The sequence below is a fragment of the Tauraco erythrolophus genome, chromosome 22, assembly GCF_009769465.1.
Source record: "Tauraco erythrolophus isolate bTauEry1 chromosome 22, bTauEry1.pri, whole genome shotgun sequence".
Lineage (NCBI taxonomy): Eukaryota > Metazoa > Chordata > Aves > Musophagiformes > Musophagidae > Tauraco > Tauraco erythrolophus.
The window spans coordinates 11,987,936-12,005,435 of NC_141486.1; the positions used below are offsets into that span (position 1 = coordinate 11,987,936).

Here is a 17,500-nt window from a genome sequence, read left to right on the forward strand (position 1 = left end):
GAAACAATAGCCACCGAGTGTGAGCTTATATGTCAAAAAATACATATATTATCACCGTATTCAAACGAAGAGTAATTTATAAAGGCAGGTGCTGGTAGGAGCGGACGTGGTGTTGCCCGCGGAGAGCGAGAGCGTTCCTCCTTGCCGAGGCGCCCGAAGATGCTTTGGTCCCTCTCGGACAGCGCGAACGGCGCTCGCCCTGCGGCCGAGGCAGCCGGAGAGCCGCGTGTTGCACTGATTGCGGCGGAGTTCATCGGTTTTACTGTCCCCCGCCCCCAGGGACACAGACCCTATTAGCTGTGCTGATCTGCTCCGTATAGTTCGTAAGGAAAGATCTGAATTAACACAGAGCTTAATTCTTGTTAGAATCAGTTCATCAACTTGGGGCTTTGCCATTCAAATGAACGGCGCGTCTCACTCAGGGGCAGAAGAAATGCCGGATCCCCACACACGCACCGTGTCGCTCCTTTGTCTGCGGGCTGCCCGCGGGCGCGCGCTCCGGACTGGATGCTTTGGACGCGGCAGTGCTGCTTAATACGAAGATGAGCACAGCACGCCGAGCCCTCTGCCACCGGCCGCGGAGAGACGCGTTAGGGCTGCGTGCGAGACACCTCAGTGCCGTCGTCATTGTCCTCATCCGCTGAATTTCTTCCTCTCGCGCTTCAGGGCCCCTCGCCGGCTCCTTCGGTCTCCGTCACAGACATCAGCTCCTGCGGTTAAACCTTGGGGGACGCTTGCTGTCCTTTGTCAGGTTTATACAAGGAGGGTCGGGGATTTCGAACGTTAAGTCCGGATGGGTAGTGTCATTTTGGACAAAGCCCTTTAATCTTTGGCCTATTTGTGGAAGTAAATGATGCAGAAATCGCAGCGATTGTACCAAATTATTCCACTGCAGGTTTTGGCCTGGCATCTCGCAGCACCAGGGGTGCGGAGCGGGACTGCTACTGCGATCCTGGGAGGGTGAGTGAGGTCCGTAGCAGAAATGCAGCTGGGGAAAACCAGCTGGGCTGGAGCATGGGCAGCACGGGCTGAGAAACGGTCCGGGAGCCAAAAGAAGAAACAACAGTAGAAATTGTTCATGAGAAGGGAACGGGAGCTGGAGTGGATTAAAACCAGAATGTCTGTAAACATGCTGACACCAGAGCAGAGGAGGAATAAGAGAAACAGGAGGAGCGGCTCTCCAAAACAGTCCAGAAGAATCATCCCTCTTTCAGCAGCACCGCACGGGCCGGGGGTTGTGCCAGAGCAGGGGCAAGTCCAAGGGACAGAGCGGTCCCGACGCAGCCGTGCCAGCTCCGCGCGCCAGGCTGGGCGCAGGGCTCCCTCGCCGGTGCCCACCACCAGTCTGGCCACGGGGACCCTCAGGCAGCAGCACGCGTGGCCGGAGCCATGGTGGCGCCGTCCCCGACTCGTGTGTGCCATGCAGGGCGTGCCGGGACGGTGCGGGGGCTATGGTGAAACCGCGATCATCTGAACAGGCCGCAGCAATAATTTAAAGAGATGATGAGACATTTTTCTTATTCCCATGAAATTATATGGAATTATAGTTTTAAATGAAGGTGACAGGTTTAAAATGTGAGTTTTAGAGGAAAATTAATGCTATGCTTTCTTGAGTCTGGAACATTGGCCAGTCAGGGGGTCATCTCCCGCCGTGCGTGGGGTTTCGCACACCGAGGGTGGAATCTGTTTGCACGGGAGCGGCGGCTGCTCCCCGCCAGCGCAGGAAGCGGCGTTGCTGGTGCTCAGCTGCGTGCGTGGCAGCTGTGGATGGTGCTGCCACGTCTGGTGCAGCCCGTTCGGAGCCCGTGCTGCTGCCTGGAGCGGAGATGGGCGCAGGTGCCCGTGCAAGCACCCAGGGTGCCAACGGCAGACCCCCGGGATCCGCTCTATCCAGTGCACGAATACCTGCTCTTAAACAGATTTAAGGAGGTTAATTGGGCTGGGATGTACACAGTTGCGTTACGTCTCTAATAGAAATGTTGATTCAAGAAGCCACGGCTCTAGTGATTTTTGTACTACTGTAATTATTTTGAAACTTTCTTTTCGGCACTGTTGATAACAGCTTGGCACCCTGCCTGCATGACCTGATTAAACTTACAAATTGTCAGCCTTGATCTATAGGACACAGAAGAGATTGCTGACTGAGCATCACTTTGGAAATTCTCGATCTAAAACAAAAATTAGATTTCAAATGTTCCCAACAATACAGTGCAGGAGCCCTGGCGATTTTAAACACACACTCACTATCCCAGCATCGCGATAGCAACCAAATTCCTGCACGGCCAGGGCAAGTTTAATTCTTCTGGTCTGTCCTGAGCCATGAGCAGACGCCGTGGAGCGGCCGATCCCAAGGCCGTGCCCACAGTGCTGTCTCCACCGTTTCCATCCTCCCATGTGAAATTCCAGCTCCACCTGTGTGGACCCAGAGGCCGTGGGCACGCGTGGAAACCGCTGCGTCCTCGGGATTTGTGCCGGTGGGAGCGGCAGCACCTCCCGCTTTTTGCCTGGAGTCTCTTGTAGTTGAGGAGCGAGTGGCAGCTTTTTCCCTGGGCATTTTAAACCGACGCTCGGACCTCGTAGGAAGGGCGGAATCCAGTGGTGTGAGTCTCCATCAGAGTAACCTGGTGCTTAGATCCGTTTGGAAGGAAATGAGAAGTGAATCAATTATTTACAAATAAATAATGCACTTATTTTTACCACACGCTGTTGCATCAGGGTGATGTAATGTACAGGATAGTGCCAGCCTTGCGTAGAGTCAGCCTAGTCTTGGAAAACAACCGGAAGGTGTACTGTACTCATGTGAATACTCCTTTAATACTTACAATGAGGTGTTTAAAAGTTCTGCAGGGTCCTTTAAAAGCCTCCTGAAGATGTTCCTGCTCTGTACGGGAACCAAGAATGTCCTACAGCGCTGCCGTCACCCCGTGGCACCTGCGTGGGCTGTGGTTCCCGGGGCCTGCCCCAGAGTGGGGTGCCCCCCTGGGTGCCACGGCAGGGACGGAGGAAGGGCTGTGGGCAGGTCTGGGCCCCGCGGGGCAGGAGGGCTCCTTGCAGGCGTGCAGCGAGCGGGCAGCGGCCGGGCAGACGCAAGAAATACTGACTGTGTTTTCTCTTGTTCTCTCTTTTCTGCCCAAGGTTTGAGCATCCGAGGAGCCCAGGAGGAAGACCCTCCCGATCCCCAGCTAATGAGACTAGACAATATGCTTCTGGCAGAAGGAGTCTCAGGTCCGGAGAAAGGTGGGGGATCGGCGGCAGCAGCTGCAGCCGCAGCAGCCTCTGGAGGGTCTTCAGATAACTCTATTGAACACTCAGATTACAGAGCCAAATTGACCCAGATCAGACAAATCTATCACACAGAGCTGGAGAAATATGAACAGGTCAGACATCAGCCTCTCAGTCGTACGTGTACCTGCCGCTGCTTCCTCCGCACCTGCGCTTGCCAGCGCCCAGCTCCGGACCACGTCCCTTCCTCCCCTTCCCCACCCCTCTCCCCGCAAGGAGCCGCGATGCTGCAGCAGTCCGTTGGGCTTCCAGGAGCCGCTCGCTGGACCCGGGACGCGTCTTGCATGCCTGAGTGTTTCCCGTTGTCTGTAACTGCGTCAAAGCAACACCCGAGCCCGTGCGTCTCCCCTTCGAGCCAGCCCAGGGAGGGCGAGAGCAGGAGAGTTGTCTGTCGCTCGGAGCTGCTTCCGTGCCCTGCGGTGAAGCGTTGCGCAGCCGGGTCCGGTGGGTCGGGGAGCGCGGGCAGGCGAGGGCCGTGCTGGTGATCTCAGCCCATGGGCTCCTGGCGCGGGCGGCAGCAGGGCTGGTGCAGGGCTCAGCCGTCGGCTGTAGCCGGTTGCACGGGAGCGGGCAGCGAGGTGCCGGCACAGCGCCTGGCTCGGGCTGCAGGAGCGGCCACTATGGATAGGAAACGTGGAAACGGCGGTTCAGGCGGACACCAGCACTCGGTGTCTTTGTTGGGAGTGCAGAGCGTGCTGCAGAGCGCCACGGGTTTACGCTTACCGCTGGTGCCTGGTGACCCGCCACATCGGCCACACCAGTGGCACCAGGAACGGTTGCCACGCGCTGTCGGCTGGTGCTGGGAGGGACCGCTCTGAACAACAGCTTCAAAGGAGAGGAGGGAGCGAAGAATGGCACGAGTCCCCTGGCCCTCGCCAGCCTCAAGCGATGTCTTAATTTTCCCCTCCCAGAAGTGTCCCAGTGCCGCCTGTAAACCCTGAGCCTCTTCAGCTCAGCCCACCCCAGCGGCTGGTGGTCTCCCGAGTGGAGCCGGGGCAGTCCTGCGCTTGCCCCCAGCCCGTCACGGCGCAGCGTCTGCCTGCACAGACCAAAACCACGAAAGAGATGTGGAGGTGGTGATAAAACCACTGGAAGCCAGGAGGGCGAGGAGGAGAGCGCGCCGGGTGGCCCGGCTCCCACCCCAGCCCCTGTCCGCTTCCCGGACACGCTTCCCGGACACGCTTCCCGGGCACGCTTCCCCTGCACACCAGCGTGCAGCGGGGCTCGAGGCCTTCATATCTCTTCACTTCAGTTTCCCTTTTCTTCGTGTGAAGACCTTCTGAAAGGTCTCTGGCTGCTTTGCTCTGCCACCAGAAGCACAGGCGCGGTCTGGGACAGGCGGTGCTGGCGCAGCCCTGGTGCCAGCCGAGTGTCAGTGGTGGGCAGAAGTGATGGGTGGTGGGGAGTGGGTGTGGGGCACTGGTGGAGCGCAGAGGAGCTGTGGGGGTCGGCGCCCACTGGCACAGTCCGGGCAGCACCTGCTGTGGCTGTCGGCGGGACCGTGGTCTGGGCGGTGTGTGGCTGGTGGCACCGCGTCGTCCGTGCCGCCTCGCTCACCGCGTTGTTCAATGGTGAGCAAACAGCTGGCTGGGGCTTTGTGCAAATCTCTTTTCTCCCTCTGACGACCCCTGTGCACCCACCAGCCCGTAGCGCCGAGGTGGGGACGGCCGCGGGATTAGCGAGCGCCGGCCGGCAGGAGCGTGTCTGGTAAAGCCGCGGGGACGGAGGCTGGAGGCTGATCTGGGCCGAAGCAGCGGCAGGTCGGTGCCCGCAGCCGCTCCCTGGCAAACGTCCTCTGCCTCTAATAAGTTTAATGACGTGGGGGAAGCGGGAGCGATTTTAGCCCTGTAGCTCCATTTACAAAGGTTTCGGCTGAAATGTCACAGCCATCCGTCCGCACCACGGGAAACTTTGGAGGACGCTCAAGTGCTGCTGGGAGCAGGAGAGGGAGGTGGAGCTGATCCGAAACATGCTCGCTTCCCGTTGATCCTGACACCCGGCAACGTCTGCGCTACGGAAATATGGTAATTCCCGGCCTGGCAGCAAACTGTCTCCTGCCGGTTTGTCTCCACGCGGCGCCCGTCTCGCGGCCGAGGGGCAGCCGGGACTTGGCATCGCTGCCTCTGGCAGCCGCGGTTCCCGCGAGGCGGGTGCCCTCCTGCAGCCGGGCAGCAGCTCAGCCCCGCGTCGGGGCACCTGCCCACGCCGGGCAGCAGCTCCTGCCGTCTCTCCCGGCGTGGGCGCTCCTGCGGCCCTGCCGCAGCCGGCAGCGGGAACCAGAGTGTCTTCCTGGAGACGCTTTCCAGGCAGAGTTTGATCCTGACATTTGTTGCCAGTTAGGGGAATGCGCTCGGGAAAGAAAAAAAAAAAGAGAGAGAGAAATGGAAAGTGTGTCACGCCATCACAGCTCTCCCCTCGCCGTGCGCCGGCAGAAATGGCCCTACACAGGCAGCTCCTTCCATAATTTACAGCTGCTATAATAGAGATGACATATTGAAAGCTATCTTCTATAATTACACTGAAATACATTTTTTGCTGTAGGCAAAAGGACTGTAAGGGTCCCAGGTCTCCCGGAGCAGCTGGGAACCTGCCTCCTGCGCTCAGATGTCTTCTGAGCTCACCCCAAACTGGGGTGAAGTGTGGCTGCTCGGAAGACCCCAGCAGCCCACGGAGCGCTGGCTGGTGCCGTGCCCCCAAAGAGGGTTTTGGGCCATTTCCTGTCTTTTTCTTGCGCTCGTCTGAGGAGTTGTGATGAAGTATTAAGGCCGGCAGGAGCATCCCCGCTCCGGCAAGGCTTCTGAGCAGGTTAACAAGGCCATCACTTATAACCTGACATTATTAATAATGTCTCGGGCACCAAGCAGAGGCCTGAAAAATAGTACTGGAAAAGGGATCAAGTAGCTCGGACGCTATAAATAAACAAGAGAAAACAAGACAAAGCATCAGGGGCTGCTGAGCGCACTTCCCCTCCGCTGCACGGGAGGAGCTCTGCAGACTGGAGGTGCTGCTGGAGATAAATTCAGCCCAGGCCCTCCTGGTGCCTGTAACCAAACAACGTCTCATCAAGCAAGTCAAGTAGATTCAGGGAAAAACTTTTGCTTCTCAAAAGCAAGAAGGTCACTTTAGCTTTGAAACATCCATTTTTAATACTGTATTTGTGGAGAAATATTTCTCATAGAGAAGACATGTCTGAAAATATTTTTAATGCAACAGTTGCCATTTTCATTGTGCTTTAGAACTGAATTCCCCACATCTGCAAACAAGGGGGCACGCGACGAGCTGTGTGCTGGAATGTTCTTCCAGTGCCAAATACTCGGATTCAGCCGTATCCGTAGGACAGTCGGAGCCGCTCCCGTGCCGCAGGGAGGGGGTTGCTGCACATCGGTGCCTGCGTGACCTCGCCTCTGCGCGTCGCTTACGGGCTGAGCCAAAGCTGGTGCTTTTGCCGCCGCGCGGGCGGCTGAACCCGAGCTCCTGCACGCTGCGATTGTCCGAGCGGCTCAGCACATGACGCGGTCCCGGTGCAGCGAGGCCGGCGGGAGCAAGCACCGGTGCCCGGCTGCCTCCCCTGCCTGGGCCAGCGGCTGCTGCACTTCCCCGGGGGCTCGGAGCCCAGTGCTGCGCCCGGTGGGCGAGCTCTGTGCTCACACGGGCCAAAGCTTTGGGAGGGGAGGAGGAACGGGTCACCCAGGACAAGTCCTGCTTGCCCTGGGCGAGAGGAGAGCGGCCAGGGTGCCCGTCAGGGCAGCGTCCCCGTCTCCTTGGCGTGGCGAGGGGATGGCGAGGTCACCGCCGCCAGCTTTGTACCTGACATGTCAACACGGAAGGGAAGAAAGTATGCAAACGGGAAGCGAGGATGAGAAGTGTCCAACTCCTTAACCTGGAGCTCAGGAAGTCTCGAGAAAGGCAGGAGTGGCAGCGGGCAGGAGGAGCCGCCGTGTCCGCACGGCGTGGAGCGGCGCTGAGCTGGCGCAGCCTCCGCGGCACCGTGGCCTCGGCGCACTCGCGCTCGGCGGCGGCAGGCCAAGGGCGCCTGCACCGGGGCTCGCCGCGCCGCGCCGGAGCGCTGCCTCCAAACGGGTGCTGCAAGGATGTAAATTAGCCTGTAATTTACTTTCAGTAGTGTAAAGAAAAAAAAATCACTTTGCCTGAAGTGTATGCATCTTTCTTAAGGGTGTACCCAGATTTTAATTATCTAAATGTAAATACTTAACGAATTTTACTTAGAGTAATGAGCTAAAGTGCACACTACATAAATGAGATGTTCTAATTAATCATGTATGAACTACTGGTTTAAAGAAAAGCTATGTGAATTCTGCGAATGTTGGGCTATTGCCAAATTGCTAATCAGCATTTGCATTCATAGATGGCTTCACTTAATAAGTTGTGAGACGTTCAGCAAATGTTATAGGAAATTATGAGTTTTTGGATGCATAAACTTTTCACTTTTAACTCCTTCCCTCGCACAATCTGTTGCAATGCAGGACAATCCCTGAAAATGTAGTTGTCAGACAAATTATGTAGATATTTTTCACCCTGGCTTTAGAGGAAAAAGTGGAGCTGGAGTTGAACAGATACGCAGTGTATGTGGTCTGGACGAGATACTCAGTGTTTCCTCTGCGTGATTTACGGGCTGCTGAGCATCGTGCTCATCGCCCATTACGTTAGATGCGCCGGAGCGAAATCCCGTGGCCTTATTTGGCCGCGATCGCGGCCCAGCGGCACGTTACGACGGCTGGTCCCGGTGCAGCCAGTGCACAGAGCTCCCGCGTACGCGTCAGCCGCCCGTACGTCCACCTTGGTGCCTTGGTCCGGAGAGGGGTCGGGGAGCAGAGAGTGGTTTGCCTTGCGCTGCCCAGTGACGCCGCGGAGGCTGGCGCAGTGCCCGGCCCCTCTCCTCTTCCGGGGCTCTGTCGGGACAGGGGCAGGTTAGTGCCCCGAATGTGCTGGAATGCCAGGCTGGCCCCTGGGAAGGGCATAGCCCCACAGCCGCCACGCCGCTCTGCTGAGCAGCCAGCAGTCCTGGGGTTTGGTCTTGAGAGAGATAAGGGAGACATAAATCAGCAGAGTTCGTGGCAGCTTGCCGCCGGCACGGGGGAAGCTGGGATGCCAGTGTGGCAGCCATCCGCTCACGTGGAAGCTTGGATCAGGTGGCATCTGTTGGTGATGCAGCCTGGAGAAGTTTATCCCGTCGTGTCCGTTCACCTGCACGGTCTGGGACTGATAGATGCCTTCTCGTGACTTCCGTCCTCCAGCGCCTCGGCAGCGCGGCATGGGCCGGGCTCGGGCACGGCTTCCCTGAAACCCACCCTCTAAGGGGACACCCCTGGCACCTCGGAAAGGTCTAGAGCTCCTCACCTGCTGCGAGGTGTTACTGCTGCCACTGCCTGCCTGCGGCTCAGCGGGTCACGGGACAGGCAGCCTGTCCCGGGTCTCCCGCACTCGGTTGCTGAGCACGTGCTGGTCCCCGCTCGCATCCTCTGCCCGCAGCCGTTGCCCACACTGGTCCCCACCTCTCCTCTCCGCCGCGGTCTGGGCACGCGGGGACGCAGCCTGCTCCGAAAGGGATGAGTGCGAAGGAGCTGTGCTGCGGCCGCTCGGCGCTCCTGGCTGCCGCAGCACGGTCCCAGGTCCCACATCCACGTGTGCGCGGAGGGGACGGGGCAGCGCGAGGGTCCCCCGGCCACAACCAGGCCCGAGCTGGTGTGCTCGTGGGGTGGCACAAAACAATTTCTAAGGCTCTGCTTCCTCCGCAGGCATGTAATGAATTTACCACGCATGTGATGAACCTTCTCCGAGAACAGAGTCGGACACGTCCCATTTCTCCCAAGGAGATTGAAAGGATGGTGGGCATCATTCATCGAAAATTCAGCTCCATCCAGATGCAACTCAAACAAAGTACTTGTGAAGCAGTAATGATTTTAAGATCAAGGTTCCTCGATGCCAGGTAAGGCAGGGGTGAGTGCCACTGGCTCTTTTTGGGGGGGAAGAGGCAGTTGCTGGGCAGCCCCAAGGAGAGCCTGGCCCTGCTGGGGGCTGCGTCCCCACCTGGGCACGGACCTGCTGGGAGACCTACTGCGCCCCAGGAACCAGCCAGGAGCTCAGCACCCGGCCCCACTGACCTCCGAAGCAGGCTGTACTTTCTGCGGGCTGCGAGGAAGCAGGCAGATGGGGATTAAGAGGGAATTTATAGGCACAGCCAGATTTGTTTGGAAACCCTGACGAGGTGGGACATCAGTCCCCAGCCTCAGCCCTTTCGCAGGGCTCCGCTCCGCAGAACAGGACCCTGGCAGCTGGCAGAGCCCAGTGGAGCAGGAGCCGTGCCCGCAGAGCAGGGAGGAGCAGCAGGCACCATGCAGAGCCTCCCTTCAGCAACGAGCTCATGCTTCACACCTGAAAGCTGTGAGGAGCTAAACAAGAGCAAAATAATTTTATTAACAAGGAGGTCACTGGCAGGTGTGGCAAATTAGGGTAATTACAAACAGTTGGAGGAAATGTCTATGGAGAGCTCCAGTAACTGCGAAAGGTAAAGCTTGCAGATGCACGTTTTAAAGTGGTTTCTTTAAAAAGGAGGAAGGTAAATAAGGCAAAATGAGCGGAAGCGCAGTAATGAGATAAACATAGCTCTAGGGAGAGAGTCTGCCTGCTCCAGGATACGGCGTAGTTAGCAGCATCGTGGTACTGCTGGAAGAGAGCGCTGGGGATTGCGCTCGGCTGCTGCTGGCCCGGGGCGCAGGCAGCGAGATGGCAGCCAGCCCTGCGGGGACGCCGCTCGGCAGGAGACGTTTAACCGGGGCTTTCCGCAGATGTTCTGGGGACAAAGATGCTGCCGCTGTAACCTGCGCGGCGAGAGCGCGGCAGCGGGCCGCTGCACTGCGGGGCTGGCTGGAGCACGTGCCGGTGGCACGCTCCGGAAAGGCTTCGCGTTCCGGCCCGGCTGCACACCTCGGCACCCATCCCACACGGCACGAGAGCGCGGGCCCCGCTGAGCCCTCGGCAGGAGGGTGTACAGATGGGTCTCCCTCGCAAAGCCCTGAAAGCCACTTGCTCACGGAAGCCAATTAGCTCAGCGGGTGCCACGTAAGGACACGGCAGCGGGGCCGTCCCCTCCTTTCCCCCTGCTCGCCCCAGCCACCTGCGCCACCCCGGCTCGCCTGCCGCTGAAGGGGGGGGTTCATGAACTGCTGTCAGCACGGAGCAGTTTAATGGCCGGGAGGGTCAGGCTGGGTTCTGTGCTTGGGTGCAGAGGGGCTCCGTGCCCTGCCCGGCTCCATGCCCTGCCCGGCTCCATGCCTTGCCCACCCTTTGCTTCATTGTATTTCCAGTGCGGTCCGTGCACCCCTGGGTGAAGCCCTGTGCCAGGCAGATCCCTGCAGGGCCGGGTGTGGGCCCGGCTGCTGCTCCGTTCAGTGCCCACAGCCCTGCTGGGCGGGCACCCCAGAGGGATCAGGGATGCCGAGACGCTGCTGGTGTGTCGCTGTGTGCTGCGGCGCGCACGTGAAACACGGGTTGCTTCCACCCCGGCTGACCCTGCCGGAGTTCTGTTTGCACGTGGAAGAACAGCTGTGGTTTTCTTTTTCCCGTTTCAGACGGAAAAGGCGTAACTTCAGTAAACAAGCCACAGAAATTTTGAACGAGTATTTTTACTCCCACCTCAGTAACCCCTACCCCAGTGAAGAAGCCAAAGAAGAGCTGGCAAAGAAATGCAGCATCACAGTATCGCAGGTAAGCAGCGGGTGGGCGCGGGTCCCGGCCCCCCGCGCCGTGCGTCCCCCTCCCCACTCCCCTTGCGGCACTGGCATCCGCCTCCGGGCTCTGGGATGTGCTTCCAACGGAGGTGTGCGATGCGGAGAAGGTCCCTGCCCAATGCACCTGTGTAATCCCTTCACATTTGGGTTACTGACCACGACAGTGTTCAGCAGCGTGATGGAACGGGGCTGAGCGCGGCAGGAGGGGCAGCGTGCCCGCGGCGGGCCACGTGGTGCTGGGGTGGGAGGAGTGCGCGTGCAGAGATAGAAATAAAAAGGCTACAAGGTCAGCAAGGTTCCGTGCTGAGCCCTGCTGCCCGCTGTGCACTCCTTACAACTTGCTGTTATTTCAGGGGAAGCCAGTTTATTGACAAACATATAATCTATCTCTATAGATCAGAATTTCTTTGATTGCTTGGAGTTGTTTTTCTAAGCCAGCCAGAAATTCAACCTCTCGATCCGTGGAAGTGACAGGAGTGGTTTCTCTGTGGCAAAAAGGAATTAGGCAGATTTGCTCCTTTTATCACACATAACAGACGTTGCTGTGAGGTTAATGCAAGGAAAACCAGCATCTCCCTCATCAGAAGCGTGCGCCGTCCTTGGCTGCGGCTGCTTTCGGCATGGACCGAAGTACGTTTACAGCTCTGGACTGGTGTCTCGCAGCGATGTTCCGGCCGATGACACTGCTCCATCGAGCTTCCCGTCACCTTTCCGTCACCCAAAAAAAAAAAGCAAAACACCACTTTGCATTTCTTGTGTCCTGTACGTTCCGTAGAAAACCAAATTATTCCCACAGCAAATCTGGCTCGTCCAGCTTGGGAAGGGTTGCAGTGGGGGGCAGGGAAGGCTCCCCAGCAGTTTCCAAGTTCTCCAGCCGCCCCATTGCGAGGGCCAGTGTGCCATCTCCTCCCGGCTCCATCAGCTCCGCTTATCAATATTTCAGGTCCTTTAGAGGAACAATGCCTGCGGCGAACGTGTTAACTATTAATGATTGCAGGCTGCAGTATTGGCATTATTAGCAGTGCAACCTTTAGCTTTATAATTAAGACCTGAGTTGAGATTTACTTTATAGGCCTCCCTTGAATGCATGAAAAATTCAGGTGCTTTATTGAAGACTCTCAAATGAAAGGCCACCCCACTCCCCAAATCTGATCCTACCTAATTGACCTTGGCTGCACCCTCGGTACAAGCCCTGGCGAAACTGCCCGGTGCCGAGGGAGGCCCGTGGAGGGGGACATGTGCCCTGCCCTTTCCTTGCTCATTCCTTGGCATGCAGCATGTACTGCGCTCCAAGTGGGGTGGGAAGTGCATGTGTGCCTGGTGCCAGGGGAAGGTAAGGGATGGAGATGGGGACAGTTTCTCCCAGTCCACTTATGAGCAGCTGTGGTGATGGGCAGGAATTTTTTGGGGGGAAATTCAGCACCAAACTCGTTCCCTCTCACATTGCTCCTTCATCAGTGTTAGCATCACACGAGGGACGGCAGCCACGGCAGGTACGAGGGCAGCCATGGTGGCCACGGGGCAGCTCCTCTGTGCCCACAGGCATTCCTGTGGCTGCCATGGATGCCTGGAACCAGCCAAACAGCCCAAGAGCACATGAATACTTGGACGCTTTGGTCTGCAGCCCTACCTCTTGTTCCCAGTTTCAGTCCTCTTGGCAAGAGATGGTTCTTAGCAATTCCTCCTGTAAGTGGTGTCCAAAAGTCTTGCACGTGAGCCGAGGCAGCTGCTGGTGGTTCAGAGAGGCAACACCATCAACGCCAACTTGGAGAAACCTAAAGTTCTTCAGCTCTGCTGGCAAAATGTACCTGGGAGAGATTACATGGTTCAGAGCACAACAGATCTGCTGCAGAGACGTTTTCTGTCCACCCAGCGGATGGGGAGTTGTGCCTGGCAGAGGAGTTGGTGATCCTGCAGAGTGGACAGATAAAAAGCCTGGTCTAGATAAGGCCGAAGTGACTGGAGGAAATGAGATGGAACGTTTGAGAAGCCATAACTGATTGCTTCTAGTGCTAATAGATCTGATTTCTTTCTTAATTGGTTGTTTGATAAGATTTAATGTATATGTTGTAGAATGAACTAGAAGGCAGGCAGATGGCCCAAAAATGTAGCAGCAGCAGCAGCAGCAAGCCTGTGACATGAATATAGGTTTATCTCTTTAATATTTGATACGAGCATGAACTAGTTGTTTCCTGAATCCTTTAGGAAGTCTGGGTGAGCAGTGGGAGTCACTGCATCGCGTCCCCTGCGGCGCCGCGTACGGCATCCTGAGCTTTGCAGGGTGGCGTTTTCCAGCCTGGAGCAGGGGCAGCACTGACCACCCGACCTGGGCACCAGCTGCCAGAGACACAGGTTTGGGGCCGTGGCCAGAGCTTCACTCTGGCAAGATATTATAAATGGCGAGGGAAAGCTCCAGATGATGGGAACGCCTGGAAACGGGGCAATGTATCATCTAATGGGAGAGGAGCACGTACGTGAGAGAGGGAGTGCCTGGGATCTGCTGCCTGCTTAAGCTCCTGATAGATCTGCTGTCACAGCCAGAAAATGTGAATGCTGTGGGTATCCCAATCTTTGATCTTCAGAGGCACTTCCAAAGGCCGCAGGCAAGGCTGCAGGGTTAGTTGGTATTTACTAGGTCAAACTGGGCTGGAGTTGTCTTTGTACTGAAAAATGAATATATTTTTGAGGCCATCTAGCAGAAGAGCTCTGAGCAAGCAGCGTACGACAGCCCGGCACGCGGTGCTGGGGTGGCTGGCAGCAGGAGTCGGAGGATGCAATCCAGAAATCAGGGGAGAATTGAGCAGCCGTTTAAAAGGCTGGCGGGAGCAGCATCGCCTGGGGTGAGTGATGGCTTCCAGGCGAGGGACTGAGCTGCACCTGGCACGGGACGTTTATGAAAAATCTCTGAGTGCCCGTGTTTCTGGCCTCGACCAGGAGTCAGATGTCACTGTGCCCTGTTCACCTCCTGTGCTACAAACACCCCAGCAAAGAGCTGGAAAACAAAACAAAAAAAAAACCCCAAAAAGTTAACGGATGGCTTTCCAAACTTCTGGAGTTGTGGTTCATGTTTGATGAAGAGGCTTTGTCCTTTTTTCTGGCTGAGCCAGGCTTCCCCTGCAGCCTCTCGGAACGATGATCCAAGTTGTTTCTTTCTTGTACTGTCAGTGCCTTGTAAATGCTGGGGGCAGATTCATGGCAGAACATTTTCTCCCTCAAACACTCAATTAGTGAGTGTTTTGGGTCGTCCTCCCCCCACATTAAGCAGCTCACTGGAAATCTTGCTGCCATAGCACTTTACTGAGCTGCAAAGAAAATTGTCTCCCGGAATCATTTAGTTGCAGATGGGAGATAGATGGTTTCAGTTTTGATATCGGTGTTTAAAATAATACGTAGAGAAGGTTTTTCAAGAAAAGCATAAAGACAAACTATTTATTAAGATGAACACCTCGCACAATTTCATTTTTAAGAGTATGGAAAAGGTAATTCTAGGGAAAAAAATGTCCTTAACGGAGAACATCGTCGGCTGTAATTTAGAGCTACCCGATCAGCACGTGTTCGAGGGAGATAAACTGTATCATCTGTTCTCCCCTCGCCGTGGCTGCGAGGCTGATGTTTTATACTTTTGCAGATGAGCCTCTTTCAGGGTGTCATGAACAACTATCAGTCTATCATGTGGGCTGTGGAGAGGGCATAGCCGCTGCTGAAAGCGTGTCAGTGGATTACGGCAATAAAATTTTTCACTGCTTCAAACAAAAGAAGGATGTGCTTGACAAGAGAATGCGTTTAAAGTTCTTTTAAAGAAAGGCTCGAGAAGCTGGTTTTCAACACCCCTCCTGCCCCCGCTGCCTCTGGGTCCGTGTCTGTTTGTTTCTGGAAGCAGATTGACAGGGAGAGCTGTGGATGTGCAGGCTTACCCCTTGGCTTCATATGGGAAGCAAGAAAAAAAAGGTGCCAGCTTAATTAAATAGTTTATAGAGGTAAAATTCTTAGCTTTAGGTCACGTACCGTAGTTGTGCCCCATTGATTTTCAACGTTTTCTGGTTTGTGCCGTTTGATTAGGTGTGGACCATCAGCTGCGTGCTACGAACACCTGGAAACACAAGGGGAAGATTTCCGTGATCCGTAACTAGGTAGCTGGCTCGTTCGGCAGCGATGCTCTCGTGTCAGCTGCGTTTTGGCGGAACGAGCGCTGATTTATCCCGCGCAATCAGCCAGTGCGGAGGCGCGAGGCAGGCCTGCCCCGTCCCAAGTCCCACGTTAGGCATCTTGATGATTTAAGTAATAATTTATTGTCTTTTTATTTAACATTGCAATTAACATGATAAATAAGTGCAACAGTATTGTTTGAAATGTAATATACAATTAAGCCCAATTAATTAATTGGCCTTCAATGATCAGGAGGAGAAAGATGTTCATTGTGGTTTTTACGTGAAGACATAGTTTGTTTTAATGAAAAATGTGTTGCAAAGCAGCTCGTGATGGAGACAACTTTCATTTTTAGGGTGAGTGTGGGGCTGGGCGAGGGACCGGGGTGCTGTGGCTCCTCCTGGTCCCAGTGCCAGCTGGGCACAGCCCAGCGCCAGCATCCCGGCCCTGCCCTGGCGCTGTGCCGGTGCGCGGTGTGCTCCGGGCGGGCACGGGAGGCTGCAGGCAGCCGGCACAGCCCCACGGGAAAAACGCCACAGTGGTAAATCCAGTCTGTCACCGCCGCAGCCCGCGCTGCTGCGTTCCGCGGGCGAGCGGAGAGTCCCCCGGGCGGGAGCGCAGGGCCCGGCGGTGCCCGCGGGGCCGCTGTGGTTTCTCGGGCGGCCCCGGTGCCGCGCTCTGCGGTGCGCGGGGCACGCGCTTTCATCTCAGAAATAGTTTAACGTTTCTGGGTGTTCATTTAGATGTGGTGTGCGGGTTAAACATAACGTACGATCGCTGCTCCTCTCATTGCTTCCAATTAAACCCTGCTTGTTAGTTTAACCTCTAGGTAATCCCATCAAACAATTGATGTCAAGGAAACACTGCCCACAGTGGCTCTGGATGAGTGGCCATTAATTTTAATTGCCTTGATATTAAAGATTAAGAAGTATTGGGACTAGCAGAATGGAAACGATCTGATGTCAAGCAAATCCACTCGTTGAGGCTTCCCCAGGCTGCTGGTGATATTAAAATTTTACTGTGAGAATTAAATAAACCTTTATTAGTGATGGCTGTTGTTTGATTGGTCCAGGGGCGTGCATAAACAGAGGGGTATGTGGACAATACGGTTGATGTACAGAGATTCCTCAATTATGAAACTGTTAATAAAGCATAATCTGATTGTCCACAATAATTATTTGCTAGGTTTCATTAATGTATTATTGCTTCTGTGACTGACAAGGTAATATTAAGTGCAATATATAGAATTCGGTGGAGTATTATCTAGGGAGCAGAATGTATAAGGTACCTCCGTATTGCCCTTAAAAGCTCGAGGCTTTTCATTAATTGTGGTTAAACAAAGGCTACGCTACGTAAAATGCAGTGAGGTTTGTCTCCTGCCTGCAGCGGGGTGCCTTACTGGGCGCTGTGGTGTGGGTGCCTTACTGGGCGCTGTGGTGGAGCACAGGGCGTGAGAGGTGCCGCAGAGCCACCGCGGCTCGCGGCTCGTGGTGGGGCACAGCCATGGGACCCGAGTCCCTGCCCCAGCCCGTGCCAGGCGGGTGGGTGACAACCACTTGGATGGCACTGCTCCCCTCCCCTTTACCTCTGTCTTGTTGCAGATGCTTTTTTTGTCTCGGCAGCCTTGGCCGTTGTCTGGGTTTGTTATTTAGGAGCTCTGTTCCAGCAGCTGGAGTTAAACAAAGCCACTGAGAAAGATTGTATGAACTTTTCTGAGCAGCTCCGGCCGTGACCTCTGCGTGGGTTAATAGTCGGGACCCCGTGAGCCATCTTGGCTTCAGTAGAGTATCTTCAAAGGGAGATGACAAAGTGACTTTTCAGCCATTATTGATTTATATGATTCCTTTCATTTTCAGCCGACCAAACACGATTCTATGAGTTGGCTGCCAAGGTTGTTCCAGCCCAGAAATAAAGAACAATTGCTCTCGCTGCCTGCTCACCTGCAGTCAACCGGACCTTGGTCCCCCTTGAGCGGCTTTCGGGGTCTTGCACTGATTTCGTTGACAAATGGCTCATGGTAGTAGGAGACAATGCTGTACTAAATGCTACAGCGAGCTCCAGGATATGCGTCGTCACCAAAGAGTCACCCCTCGTGCATCGGTTTGCCAACAGAGAAGCAGAGTCAGGTCACGCTCATGTTCATAGTCGTATTTAACTGATCCTTGGTTCCTGCTTCGTTAACTGGAGTACCTGGCAGATACGGGTTGGGGGCTGGGGCACGCGTGTTTGCTGGACCACACATGACATCTTGAAGGGATCACGCTTTGCCAGGTCAAGCGCTTTGAGTCCTTCACCCTCCCCACCTCTCTCCACCACAGGTGTCC

General features: G+C 55.7%; 1 protein-coding gene across 5 annotated transcripts in view; it reads left to right on the plus strand.

Moving 5' to 3' along the window:
- PBX3 (PBX homeobox 3) overlaps nt 1-17,500 on the plus strand; it is a 109,367-nt gene that overhangs the window by 86,392 nt on the left and 5,475 nt on the right. For all 5 annotated transcript variants that reach the window (XM_086625027.1, XM_086625029.1, XM_086625026.1 and 2 more), the window contains exons 3-6: nt 3,136-3,377; nt 9,039-9,229; nt 10,872-11,007; nt 17,495-17,500. The exon at nt 17,495-17,500 is cut by the window's right edge. In XM_086625027.1, the coding sequence (XP_086481153.1) occupies nt 3,136-3,377; nt 9,039-9,229; nt 10,872-11,007; nt 17,495-17,500 (575 nt within the window). The remainder of the gene's footprint in view (nt 1-3,135; nt 3,378-9,038; nt 9,230-10,871; nt 11,008-17,494) is intronic.